At 41.8% G+C, this 14,594-nt stretch overlaps 1 protein-coding gene across 3 annotated transcripts; it reads right to left on the bottom strand.

Moving 5' to 3' along the window:
• Positions 1-5,253: 5,253 nt before the first annotated feature.
• LOC133900405 (cleavage stimulating factor 64-like) lies at positions 5,254-14,041 on the bottom strand. Of its 3 annotated transcripts, XM_062341532.1 has the most exons (11): positions 13,797-14,041; positions 13,300-13,378; positions 12,217-12,391; positions 11,166-11,199; positions 10,794-11,029; positions 10,619-10,696; positions 7,034-7,069; positions 6,695-6,946; positions 6,479-6,661; positions 6,044-6,289; positions 5,254-5,855 (listed from the first exon to the last, which is right to left on the bottom strand). In XM_062341532.1, the coding sequence occupies exons 1-11, from the start codon at positions 13,837-13,839 to the stop codon at positions 5,724-5,726; spliced, it is 1,494 nt and encodes a 497-aa protein (XP_062197516.1). In that variant the 5' UTR covers positions 13,840-14,041; the 3' UTR covers positions 5,254-5,723. The 3 variants fall into 3 exon arrangements, with proteins under 3 accessions (XP_062197516.1, XP_062197514.1, XP_062197515.1); XM_062341530.1 differs by having other exon boundaries at positions 6,479-6,946; positions 13,797-14,032; XM_062341531.1 differs by lacking the exon at positions 13,797-14,041 and adding an exon at positions 13,551-13,786 and having other exon boundaries at positions 6,479-6,946.
• Between the last annotated feature and the right edge of the window lie 553 nt (positions 14,042-14,594).

Genomic DNA, 14,594 nt, shown 5'->3' on the forward strand with positions numbered 1-14,594 from the left:
AATGGTTCGATAGGACCACACATATTGCCTTGAATGCATTCAGGGAATTTGAGTGGTTCCTCTTGAATTTTAAGGTATTAAAATTAGCTTTTTCTTTGGCACATGCAGTGCACATAAAATCCAAAGATTATGGGAATTTAACATCATTTAAACCATGACCAATAGAATTACTAATAATTTTTCGTATCATCCCTATGCCGGGATGACCAAGGTGATCATACCAAGTTTGAAATGCATTATATTCTAAAAAATTTGTACGCAACATTTTCTACGGGTTCGATGTATGTGTAGTACAATCCTAATGATAAAGAGGAAATTTTCTCAAATACTTGTTTGCCATATCCGTTATTTTTCATTTAGAAGAGATATTCCTCTTTGTTGTCATCATGTGTTTCAATATGAAAACTATTCTGACGGATATCTCTATAACTTAGTAAGGTATGTGTTGAATCAGGATATAATAGAGCATCATCGATTATGACTTGAATACCTATATGGAGAGTAATTATGGCACGACCTGAGCCAACAATCATTGTATCGGGCCAACAATTGTCAAAATATTTCTTAGTCTATTAGTAAGAGTTTGAAAATATTTTGTTTCTCTAAGTATAGAATTTGTGGTGCAACTGTCCACAAGACATATTTCCTCCTGCATCGGATTGACTCTCGTAGAAATCTATATATAGAAATGAAGAATTTAATATGAAATTATTTCTCAAATATATAGAATACATACAAGCTTTATTTAGTATCATAAGTACTGATATAATATTGTGACATACAACATATAATGATGACAACTTATTATTACAACAACTAATAGACATATATAACATAGTACCTTAGAAATTGGGAAACCAGATAAGATCTCCAAACATGTCATGCGAAGCAAATTCAGTAATCATGTTGTTCATGCTCATGGGATCTTCTGGCTGCTGAAAGGTCTGGTTGTTACTTGGTTCTTATGAAACTTGTTGTGAACAGCTAGCCTCCTTTGTGGTGTCAGTTTGAAGATTCATGTGTGCTTCATATCTTTATCATTGAGTAAGTTGGTTATGTCCCACATATTGTAAATACATATCAATTAGATGTCTCAGAGTGCGGCATTTCTTAGTGGTATGCTTGTAGCAGCCACACTTGTTACAAACATTAGATTTGTCAAATTTTGGTTTAAAAATGTCTTTCCTCTTTTCCAATGTACGTGGCTTCTGCTTTTTGTTGCGTCTGTATTTACCTTCAAAATTTGTTGGTTGACGTCTAAAAGAGTCATCGCACTTGTTGTTATTTTGGACATTAGAATGCACTTCAGGTAAAGGAGTGGCGTCAATTGGACATTGATGATGATTCCTTAAAAGGAGTTCATCATGTTTTTCAGCCTAAAGTAATGCATGTATTAAATCATAATAAACTTGGTATTCTATTGCACGATATTGTTGCTGTAAGATCCTATCAGCAGGAAGCATAGTAGATAAAATTTTCTCTATCTTTTCCGTATATGTAGGTTCTTTTTTGCAAAAACACAACTTGGAATATATTTTATAAACAACATGATTGTAATCTATGACGAATTTGAAATCCTAGAGTCGAAGATGTGTCCATTCACGACTTGCATCAGGCAAAATGATTGTCTTTTTGCTATTCATATCTTGTTTTGAAAGCTAGCCATAGAATGCTCAGATTTTTTTTCCATCAGATACTCAGATTTGAGATCCAGATAGATATAATATCTTATTATATATAATGCACTATATTTAACTTGATCTACGAGCGGTTGATCTCCCTCTTGGGGAGGTTGGTGTGCCACTACCATTTAGCGGGATGCAAGGCTGACCTTGACGTCCATAGCCCATGTCAGGTAGTTGTGGCCATCGATTGCGAGTGCATCAAACTCTTTGCCGGTCATCTTGACCTACATGGATTTAAACCATAGTTTTGATTAATTTACTATATATAAATTAAAAATTATCATGATAATGTTGTAATAATAATGCAAAATATGTAAAGTCAAGTTGAGACTTAAATTACATAGTTTAGACCCTCAAATTATGTATCTAACAAGTTGAAGATAATCACTAAATGTGGTGAAGATCTCGCAGTAGTAGGAGGCATAATCTGACATTTGTCAGTAGGTGCCTATGTTCTTAGTACGTTATGTTATGCTAAATATAATATTTAGAAGAACACATTGAATATAGTCATTAAGTCAAGATGACAAAATATAGATCTCACAGTAATGGTGGATACTATGCAAATATGCAGTAGATGTCATAGTCCTATTACATTGTGTTTCATAAATATTAAATTAAGGTAATCATTTAATTTAATTTTGCATTTTAATTCTACTTGAATTAAGCACTTCTGGGCATAAGAGCTCTTTGGGCTTAATTAAGATGAATTAGTATGTAATTTTGCAAGAAAATGATCTCAATTGCAGAAATTAGCATGGTCGTAAACAAAGTAACATGTTATAGGGATTGCATGAAGTAAACACATTGAATATTACATAATATTCTAGAAAAATAGGGTCTAGAATATGAAGGTACAACAGTAAACAACACAATATGCAATTACTATAAACACCGAGGCCCTAAACATGAAAAGTACTATAGACATAGTACTATTTAGTTGGATCATCTTGCAATTTATTAGAAACCTAGGGGGTCAATTGCAAAATGGCCTTAGGCAAGCGATAGGGGCCAAGACAACCTAGGCTGAAGCCCAAATAGCCTTTCAGCCCATGCAGTTAGGCACGGGGGGCATAGGCCAGGGCAACCTGGGCCTGGGCCTTGGTGACCTTTCGGTCATCCCAGGTCTGGAGCGTACACGCTGGAGAATAAAAAGGGCTAGGTTTAGGGTTTCTCCCAGCCTCGACCACCACACCCATTGTCTCGCGCCGCCACGCCACATAGTCGTCGTCGCGCTGCTCACCACCGCACTGTCACACCTCTGATCTTCAAATTGGTGTGTACTCCTCCTTGTCGGAGGAGGAGAGGTAGCCGGAGTCAACACCATTAGAGGCCCCGAAGAGGAGGACCATGGGTGCCGGGGACCAAGAGCCTGGGCAGAAGCTGGTACGGCGGTTCGCTGTTGCAGTGGTGAAGCGACGGAGGAGGCGGTGTGCCGGATTGGAGGACGAAGTCATGGAGGAGTCGCCCGAGAAATCGGCGGCCTTGATTTGGTCGCCCTAGGTCTCGACGACATCGACGGGGTCCGTGGCCACGGCAACAAAGTAGGGGGAACCACACGGTGAGCAACCATGATGCCCGTAGTCGGGTAGGGTGCCGTCGTCGGGGAGGTCATCGGCGGAACATCGTTGGTCGCCAACATGGCACGGCTGGAGGCTGGTGTGCCGCTGCTGATGCAGCGAACCACTGTGGAGGCGATTCGGCCAGGGCAGCTCGGCCCTAGCGCCGTCAGGATGATTAGCGCCAGTGTCGAGGATGGAAACTCTGAGGCGTCGTCGATGGGGACATCGACTTCCAGTGGCTGCAGGTTAGCAATGCTCACAGTCGGACTGAAGGAGAACGGCACGAGGTCGTGAATTGGGCAGAAACCGACGACGTGAGAAGGTGGCCTCAGATTGACGCCGTGTGCATCGGCCGTGGCTGGAGTGCTGCTGGGACCGACGTCGACCCGAGGGCAACGAAGAAGGTGAGGACCACGACGATCAACGGCGAACACGGTGGGTGAAGAAGCGACAGTCGCGGCCCTGGGGAGCGTGGTGACGACGACCATGACCCGGGGCGTGATGAAGATCACGGTGGCAGCCGATGAAGGCGTTCGGGCAGCGATGTCTCGTGTGGTGCATAACAGGGAGAAGAGCATATGCCAAGTTCATCAGGGGTAAGTTCCAAGCATCCATGGTTCTCGCCTATTGACTGATGGAGGCCTTCATGCCTCATGTTCTTCTCCTTATGTTCAAACTCAGTAGAGCAAAAGTGACTGATAACGCGTTAAGAGTGGAATTGTAATGAACGATGAACAAATGGATAGAACTATCTTTCTTTATTGATGATTGTTACATATATATACATATTGAGGGAGTGTTCGTTTGGGGGACATCTCTCCCGAACGGATATCCATTCGATCAATCAACTGTTTTGGGATGTTTTCATAGAAAACTAGGCGGATTGGCGCGCCTACACCACACATGTTTTTTGTTGCACAAAGCATGATAGAAGAAGTCTAAAAAATTGGGTTTACCAATTTTGGGCATCTCAATATTTATTTATGAATTTATCAATATTTAACACATTCATATAATTATGGAAAAAACAGTGGTACTTTCATGCATGAACATAATTTAAACATGTAGACGACAGTAATATGAATCTAACTAATTTTTTTCCCTTTTTTTTAGTTTTAGATATTTTCCTATGCATTTTAGATTATTTCAGCTGATTTATCAATATAACTATTACTCCTTTTGCTATTTTTTCTAGAATTTTGCAAAAAAAAATATGTGTACATGCACATACATATGCATGTACGTGTGTATATACACACACACGTGAGACCCACGCAAACAGTAGTTATAGTACCTAGACATTCAACATTGTGTTCTCAAACGGTCTGTAAGGCCGTATTCAAGGAACGGGTGTCCCTGCCAGTTACGAAATAACAGCCGCCTAAGCTATATAATTTGGCCGCGTAGGCATCGGAAAATAAAATCTGCTCTGGTATATTTACGATTTGGACCTAATTTATAACATGGTATATGGTATTTTATTTTCTTTTTTCCTCACATATGATTTCATCTGGCTTCATCATAAATTTTATAGTAATTTTTGTCATGTGTAACGCTATAAATTGAAATCAGGCCGCAAATAAATTAGATCACGTCTCAGGATTATTTTCAAGTAAGCATGATTTCATTTGGCTTCATCATAAATTTTATAATAATTTTTATTATATATCACGCTATAAATTAGATTCAGACCATAAATACATTAAACTAGTCTTATTTTCAGTAGGCTGCCTCTGTACGGTCACTGCTAGATGCGCGATTGACAAATGAACCTTATGAACATGTCATCCTCTCCATTGTAGACATGTTCACAACCCGGAACATTCTGGCAGCTCAATAGCTAGTTAACTATTGCGGTAACAAGGTTCATCCGTGTTGAGACTGCGATGTGCCGCATCTTTTGCACGTATTCGTGACAATACATGAGCTGACACAATCACAAATTGTGATAACTAAGTGGAAGAACAATAGAATGAAACAAGCGTCAGCGCGACAACGTTATGAGCTGAGAGCTTCCAAACAGGCTTAATACAATAAAATGAGGAAACTATGGTAACAAAATAACAAATCTCTAGCTCATCATGCATACATCGAATCCATTGCCTATCAGTGATTGTTTTGAGAAAAATTGAAGGGCAAAAAATATGTGATGTTACAACCCATTTGGGAAAAGCAGTGATGCACCTCCCTTATCTTGATACAGATTATTCTTTTTTCTATAATGATACAGCAGTGATGGATAATGAACACCTTTCTTCACACTATCTTCCCCCATCACATTTTTATCTCGATCAGAGGAAAGAAATCGAGACGAATAATCATGAGCAAAACTGAAGGCGTCGAGATGCCAACAATGTTGACAAGTTGCAGGTGTTGTGGCTGACAAACCGATGGTCATGTCCATTTTCCTCTTGTTGCCATGTTGTGCTGTGCAAGTACCTTAACTGGCAATTTTGTTATGCCCGTTCAGTTGGCACTAGTTACCAGCTGATAGCATCTTCTGGAGCTGAATCACCTGCTGCTGCTGCTCTAATGGCAATGAACTCAGCTGCTCAGGTGTCAGCTGCAATACTTGCTGCAGAAGAGCTGATTCCACGTCGGGTGTGAGCTGCAGCAGAGCCAGCAACATATTTGTGAGTGCATGAAATTTATGATGGTTCTTCAAAAAGGTACATCGAGTCAATTTAACACCACAAATGACCAAACGTTTAGCTTGGTCAAATATCCCAGGTTCGAAATTAGAATCTAAACAGGCAGAACATTACAAATTATGTACAATTGATTAAATGGTAGTACCTGCGTCACTTCATTCTCTGGTTGCTGAAAGCTAGCAGAACCAGCACTATAGTTCCCTGATGGTCCACTAGGAGCCACTGCTTGAGATGGAGCATTATAAACAGGGGGGCTGTTGTTTACCATTCCAGGCACAGAGGTTCCATCCTCCAATTTTCTCAACTTTGGAGCATGAGGAAACTCCGCCAAATGACTTGCTTGATCAGCCACCCTTATTTCATTCGGTAGTGTCTCAGGTGCTGCAGCTACCTGCAGTAGGATATTATTGAATTGGCCTATGTGACTAGGAAAATGAAAAGTAACAGTTCAGATCACATGTGAGCACTAGTGCATTGTCAATACCTAGCAAGATAACTCATCATGAACATTGATTTGGTGAATAAAATTAACACATCATTAGTGAACTAAGTAAGCTCCTTCACAAGTGATTTAAGATACCTGAGGGAGATGAAGATGGGTCAACGGTAGCTGTTGTACATTTGTCGGCATAACTGGTTGTCTAGGGTGCTGTGGCATAAATGGGGGCTCAACTTGTGAGATTAAGCCTACTGAAGTCACAGTGGGTTGAGTAGGAACATTGGAAGAACCGCCGAGGGGCAGAGATAGCATTGGAGGATGTGCGGCCACCCCAGACTGATGTTCATGTTGAAACATGGCCACCCCAGACTGATGTTCATGTTGAAACATTTTGACTGGAGGCTGAGATGCATGTTGATACTGAGGAAAATTATGTAGTGTTGCCGTTGATTCCTGCAGGACAGTTGGGTTTGGTGGTATGTTAGCTGGCAAACTCGATGGTCTTGAGACAACTGAAATCATAGCATCTGGCTGTGGAAATGGTTCATTGAGGTGAGATGATGATTGTGCCAAGGAGCTAGAGGGCTGTTGGCTCTTTGTCATCTGCATCTGCAATTTGTACAAAGTATAGTTTCATTATGTAAACACAAAGAAAAGAATGGGTGCCTCAAGCTCAGAAGAGAAATAAGAGCAAACCATCTGTGATGTCACCATCCCGAGCATTATTTGTGCCTGCATTACAATAAGGCGAAAATTGAAGTCATTAGGTTCTAATCTTTCATTCTTATGAAAGAGAACGGCTTAAAGATAAACAGTTTTGTAAAAAAAGAAACAAGCTTATTTCATTGCATACATAAAAAATAAATAATAAATAAATAGGGAGACAACTCTCATCTTTTTCAACAATGGAACCACAAGCAAACATGCCAATTTTCTTATATTAAACACACACATAAGCCAAATTGTTCAGATCAACATTTTCATATTTGAAAAATTGAAACAAAACCTTATCTCCATGGTCGCGACGCATCCACCAGTGGCACGGTACATGTGGAACGTCGACCCCTCCGGTCTAGTGCGGCAGCCAACAATTCAATCTGAGGTTCTTCAAGTTCCTCCAGTCGTGCTAGGTCCAAACGCTAAGGGCTGGCGGAAGGTCGTCAGCAAGCATAACCTTCGAAGATGGTCCAGCCAACAGCGTCCACCGCGCAGGCCCATCCCTGAGGATATGCGAGGAAGATGTTTTAACTATTTTGTCATCGATCATTGTGCGGTGTCGTGTGGCCTGCAACCTCGCTGCATCCGTTGTCGTGCTTTGGGTCACAGAGCGGCTACCTGCCCACGGCAACGCTCCTCGTTGGCGGCTACGCAGGCTACTAGTTTTGCTCGAAGCATGCGGCCTTCCGTGTGGCGTCGTATAGGGCCCGCACCTTTGCAAGGTTTTGACTCTACGGATGCTATTGACTCTCGTCGTGACCCGGAGTCAGAATCTCTCGCAGGCCCGGGCGTCCTGGGCTCGACAGAAGGTAACGACCTTGGTCATGACCCGGGGTCCAGGATTGTGGCAGCGGCGGGTGGGCAGCCTCAGCAAGGAACCCATGGAGGCCGAGGTGGTCGGAAGTGCCGCTGACCACATTGACGTTGGCCATCTGCTGGTAATGTAGGGGAGCACTCTTCCGGCCATGAGTCTCCTGGCTCGTCTGAGCCTTCGCATGCTGCCCCTCCGGCAATCACCGAGGTCTTGCCACAAGTGGTGCCCTTCAATGTGATCAATTATTCGCCTCTGCTCGATCAAGCTGAGGACCTGTGCAAGGTCGTCTTCGTGTCCATCATCGGCACAAGGCCGGAGATTGCACCTCAGGAAGTAATTGATGCATTGGCAAATAAGTTTAACGTTGATAGGGAGGCATTGCACATTCACAATTCGTTCCCGAAGGACTTTCTGCTCATTCTGTCGGATGTGGATGCGGCCGATTTGGTGGTCAACAAGGGTCGACCAATCCATACCCCGAGTTTCACCATGAAGATCAAGCTGTGGACAAGACTAGCGCATGCTGCTGGGAGAACTCTATCGTTCAATATAGCTCGTGCTCCGGGGAGTCCCTATCCATGCCTGGGGGCTCTCGACGGTTGCGAATTTGCTCAATCCCTACTATTGGATTGAACGTCTTCATGCGCCCACAACTGATCGGTCTTCCACCTGCAGGCTAGCTTCCATAAAAGAAAAAATTATATTGCAAAGCTGCAAGATGGTGATCAGGTGGTGACTTCTCAAGCTGATAAACACAAGGTCATTTATGACTACTATTGTGGTTTGTTAGGCACGGCTGAACAGAGGAACTCCACCCTTGATCTTCAGTTCTTCCACCGGGACTCCTTTGACCTCTCTTCGCTAGATGACCCCTTCACTCAAGCGGAGGTATGGAATACAATAAAACAAATGCCGTTGGATAAGGCCCTGGGTCCGAATGGATTTACCGGAAGATTTTATCGCTCTTGTTGGAATGTGATCAAGGATGATGTCATGGAGGCCTTACGTGTGCTGCAGAAGGGTGATGGTCGCAAGTTGGGGCTTCTTAAGTCAGCATATCTAACTTTAATTCCCAAGAAACTAGTTGTTATTCATGCTACGGAGTATCGGTCGATAAGTCTCATCTATAACTTTGCCAAGCTTGTCTCAAAAATTATGGCCAATCGTTTAGCTTCGCAACTATCAGCTATGGTATCCTCTAATCAAAGTGCTTTCATCCGAGGACGGTGCATACATGACAACTATACTCTTGTGCCGTAGATGGTCAAGCTTCTTCACCGTCAAGGAGAGCCTAGGTTGTTTCTAAAGCTTGATATTTCTGAAGCCTTTGATTCGGTTTCTTGGCCTTTTTGCTGGAAGTCCTCACCCATTTAGGCTTTGGTCAGTCTTGGTGCAATCTCATATGCATGCTGCTCTCTACGGCCACAACTCGTGTATTATTGAACAGTGAGCCGAGAGAGGTGATTAAACATAGACAGGGGCTGCACTAAGGGGATCCACTTTCCCCCATGCTATTCATATTAGTTATGGATGTGCTAAATTCTTTAATATGCAAAGCAGGTATGGAGGGTCTTCTTCAGTCGTTAGCAGCCCGTGCCCTGAGCCATCGAGTTTCTCTATATGCGGATGATGTTGTTCTTTTTCTCCGGCCTTCCCCTGAGGAGCTGCAACTTGTTAGGCAGATTCTTACAATTTTTGGTGATGCCTCAGGACTTGGAACGAATCTACAAAAGTGTTCTGCTATCCCAATTCGATGTGAGGAGTCTGATGTGGAGGTTATTGAAGCTTCTCTTCCTTGCCCTATGACTGACTTTCCCTGCTCTTACTTGGGTCTCCCTATTTCAGTCCAGAAATTGAGTAAATCTGTTCTGCTCCCTTTTATTGAGAAGGTTGCTGATAAACTTCCAGGTTGGAAGGCTACACTGTTAACAAGAGCACACCGCATGGTTTTGGTCAAGGCGGTGCTCATATCTAATCCCATCTATTTGCTGATTGCTATGGATTTACCGAAATGGGCGATCCACGCAATTGACAAAATACGACGTGGATTTCTTTGGAAGAGAAGGAAGGAAGTAAACGGTGGCTGCTACCTTGTTTCTTGGGATAAAGTATGCAGACCTCTTGAGCTTGGAGGACTAGGAATCCATAATTTGGAAAAATTGGGGTGGCCATTGAGGATGAGACGGTTATGGTTACAAAAATCTCAGCCGGATCGGCCTTGGGCTGGTCTACAAGCTCCTCTACATCCAAACACCTCAGCCATGTTTGCTATTTTGGTGATCACTAATGTGGGTGATGGGTTAAATACAATGTTTTGGATAGATCGTTGGCTCCATGGTCAGTCGTTGGCTGATTTGGCACCTGCTGTAGTTTCTCGGGTGCCAAAAAGGATATTCAACCAACGTTCAGTGGCAGATGCTCTCCAAGATCACAGGATATTCGAGGAGGGCTATCTACGGAGGTGTTAATTCAGTACCAGAATCAGGTTATACAAAGCAAAGTGGTAAACATTTTGATCTTGAAACAAAAAAAAATTCAATGTATATTAGTAGCACCGAATCATGTGAGTTGATTAAAATTCTAAATGGATGTGGATAGATTCTGTAAACAGATGAAACTTTTATTTCAAAGAACTCATAGAGAGTTTATGACCTAGGTACTGTAGAATGAAAGGTTGAATCAAGTACAAAACTACAGTAACAAAGAATAAGTAATCGACTAAAGCACAATCACTATTAGCAAAAGCTAACCTGAAATAGGGCCTTCGGCAGCTGTGGAATTCCTTGCAGCAAATTTTTGGAAAGTTCCTTATTTTGAGTAGTTAAGGACTGTGATGAAAAAAAGAAGACACTAAGAAACTACAATCAGCCCTGGGTGTCATTTGTAAACATCAAGGAATTTAAGTGCATAAGACTACAAGTTAACCTTCAATTCAGCCATGATTTCATGCAACTGATGCCTTGACATTCTGGCCAAATAATGAGTAAGAGGGTCGTTTCCAAGTCCATACTGGACAGGTAAACCGTTTTGAACATTTGCAGTTTGAGCGGCACCAAGAACGCCAGCCATTACAGATGCAGCATGTATTGCCGGTGGAAGACCAACAGGCTGATGGCTTGTATCTCCAACAACAAAAGTCCCAGTTAATTGTTTCTGAGTATCTGTGCCGTTCCATAAGAGATCGGTCTTAGCATCCATGAACATATCGGTCTTAGCATCCATGAACATAAAACCTGCATATTGGAAATTTGAAAGCATATACATAAACAGAATGATGAATAGAAAAATGAGACCAACCAACACTAGATGCCATTCCTGGTCCTCCACGACCCTGCAACGCATAAATGTATCCAGCATAAGTCAATGGTTGCTCTTATTGAAGCCAAATCAACTTCAGTTGGTCAAGATATTCTATATTCATGTAATGAACATGTGCCAACTCCATTTCCATACTGAAACTAGTTGATTTCCAACATGAAAAATTCATAAATCATGATAGTGAAATAAGTGTTATATGTACAGTTACATGATGCAAAATTATTTCACTAGTCTCGAAGATAATTTGGCATTAAAAAAACTGTGTCCTTGTGTAAAACAACTGCGTTTAATATTGAAATTGTGATAGTATTTTCTTGTATGTACTTTGACATTTTGGCAATAGAAACTGGCAAATAGACACTGTCACTGGTGGAGATAGATACAAAGCCTGTTGGTAAAGCTACATAGAGGGAAACTATTAAGATAATAGCAAGCCCAAAGAAAACTGTGAGTCCTTATGCACATACATAAAGGTCAATTGGATATATTTTTTCGGCAATCAATTTACCACCAGTGGCAATCCTCTTGCTCGAGCATATCCGAGGACCATTTCTACATCTTCCATAAAATTATAGCCCTTCTTTTGCTATTTGCAGAAAGTAAGCCTCACATAGTCAGCAGTCAGCACACTACTGAAGCTCTTCCAATCAAAATAAAAGTTTTGTTAAACCAACGGCTTTGTAACGCTATAATCCAACAGCTTTGGCATGCTATTTCCATGAAGGGAAAAAATTGAGATAACGGAGGCATTCTGGAACCGTAGTACCAAACACGGTGCAGCACACCAGAACAATAATTCAATAAGGGAATTGGGAGATTCTAGCAGGCGTGTGTATGTACAGTCTGGCAGCTGTACATACACAAACATGCTATGTAAGAAAGTGAAACATGAGACACAGGGTAGTTGGAGAAAGCGCAACTATTCTCATTCATAGGAACCAAAACTATACAGCTTCTCATCTTAACAGAGAACTCTAAAGGTGGTAGAAAAGGTTCTCCTACAGTAAAAAAAAAACTGAGGATCTTCAACCTTTTCTCTATTTCTGTCAGTATTCCTCCCATTTTCAGCAAAATCAACACGCAACTGACGACCATTAATCTCATAACCCTGAAGGTTGCGGCGTGCACTTAGAGCAGTCTCCTCATCCTTGTACTCGCAAAAGCCATAACCCTTTGGCTTTCCAGTTTCTTTATCAATAACCAATCTACAAGAAATTTGAACCAGTCAGTATGCAACAAAGTCATAGCTCAACAGCATAATATCAAGTTCACATGTCGAAAAAATTTAAAAGTAGTAAATATATGCAAATCAGCGTTGCCAAATTAAAACCAGTTTCAGTAAAAAAAATCATATATGAGGAAATGTGATAAAGAAGAAGCATCACGTATGTGCCACCAAACATATCATGGATCAGGAGTTTAGGGTTTCCAAGATCCGATCAGGCATTAGTCTAAATGTATAGTAGAAAATATCTCCAGAAATATTTTTATAAAAAGTTGTAGTTTAAAATGTTATGCATATGGGGTCAGGTGTGCACGACAAGACAAAAGGAAGCAAAGTATAAGAAAGGAAGCTCGATATGTTCCATGATATTGGCTCAATTAGTTTTAAATCGATTTTCAATAATGTTAGGATTCTGGGATTTAATTTCCATGACTCATTAGGAGATCCTCCACATAAGGAGGAGAGGAGGAGGGGGGTTGTAATCATTGAAGGCGAGCAAAGATGAAATAAAGGAGAATATCTTTTCCCTTCCAGTTTTTCTCTAGCCTTTCCTGTTCTTCCCGGAATTCAGCCCTTAACATAGAACACAACATAAAGAGTTTTCTGTATCACTAATCGCTAAAAGTGACACAGAGCGCAGTTTAAGCATCAAACTTCTGTAAGTTATTATTTTGATCGGTCTTCTCATTGTTGTGTGGCACAACACTGTGTTTAAAATGAGGCAAAAAGGCATTTTGACAGTAACCAATGAATTTCCACAATCCAACGGGCACATATATATAATTTCACTTCCTGTATTTGCATAAGCCTATGAACTTAGCAAACCATCCTGCATACTAGCGCTGCACACACAACTTTATCGTGGTTATGCAGGTAAGAGAACTACACCTGAAGGATACGACTGGGCCGACTTCTTCACAAATCTGCACAAGCTGCTCCTCCGTCGCATCGTATGGAATGTTACCAACTGCAATCAGAGTAAGGATGAACATACTCATCAGTTGTAAATCCCCCAACGCTTTCACATCCAGCAACAATAAAACCAACAAAAAATTGCGCGCCGAATTGAAGCGTAAGAGCGGTAAACCCTAACCAAACTAAAACTCGAACGACATAAAATTGAGCTTCAAATCCATCACCAGAGCCGACCAAGGAGATTCCTTTCCTCAATAACTGCATCGACTAGAGAAAAGAATCCGCGCCGAATCAAGGGGCAAGGTAACAGTCGAACCCAAATCGCGGGAACGGAAAGAGGCCCGCCTTCCCCTCGCGCAGTCGCGCCCGACGGCCACCGAATCAAATCAAAAGCTCCGAGCTTTCTGATCGCATCGGTCAGGGAAGGTCCCGAAAAGATCAAGGGGATGAGCGGGAGGCGGGGGGCGTACCGAAGACGCAGCGGTTCTGGGCGCCCGCGGGAGCGGCGGCCATGCTCAGCAGAGGTCGACGGCGGCAGGGCGGCTCGGCATCTGCTGCAGGCGGCGCAGGTGCGGGGCGCGAGGCCGGGCCGGGCGCGGAGGCGAGGGTCAGCGCGGCTGGGCGGGTGGCGCTTGCTATTTCCGTCGAGAGATGCCGATGGATGCGTCTCGCGGCTGTGGCGTGGTGTTCGTTTATTGTAGTGAGGGAGTGAGGAAAGAGGGTGAAAATGGATCGGATCCGGACAGATACCGCTGATTATATTTTATTTTATTTTATTTTCTTAAATTTAGAGTCAGATATAAATAATATTAAATAAAGATATGAATATAAATAATCTTAGTCACGACGATCACGAATATTTATTTGAATACTGAGTAAAAACAACAATCATATATATCATATATATTATAATTGTTCGAGCATTTCATGTATCTAAAATGCAACTACATTATAGGTTCAACAAGCAAATCAACAATATACTATTATAAAATGAGTTATGTTACAGTAAAATTAGAGAAGTTATGAGTACTCAATATACTGGCTAAAGTTTCTATTAATTATTTGAACATATTAATGACTTCAAATAAAAAAAATATCAACTAAAAACTTATAGATCTCATCGAGAGCTACAATTTTCATATAAAGATCGTCTCCATTCGACTTCGTATGAAAAAATTACAAGCCTCTAAAGATAGATTTAGATAGTGGTCGGAGTCTTTATAGTTTCGATTTTATTCTCGGATATTCGATATCGGACGAATACATGA

This window comes from Phragmites australis, chromosome 19 (assembly GCF_958298935.1).
Source record: "Phragmites australis chromosome 19, lpPhrAust1.1, whole genome shotgun sequence".
Taxonomy (NCBI): Eukaryota; Viridiplantae; Streptophyta; class Magnoliopsida; order Poales; family Poaceae; genus Phragmites; species Phragmites australis.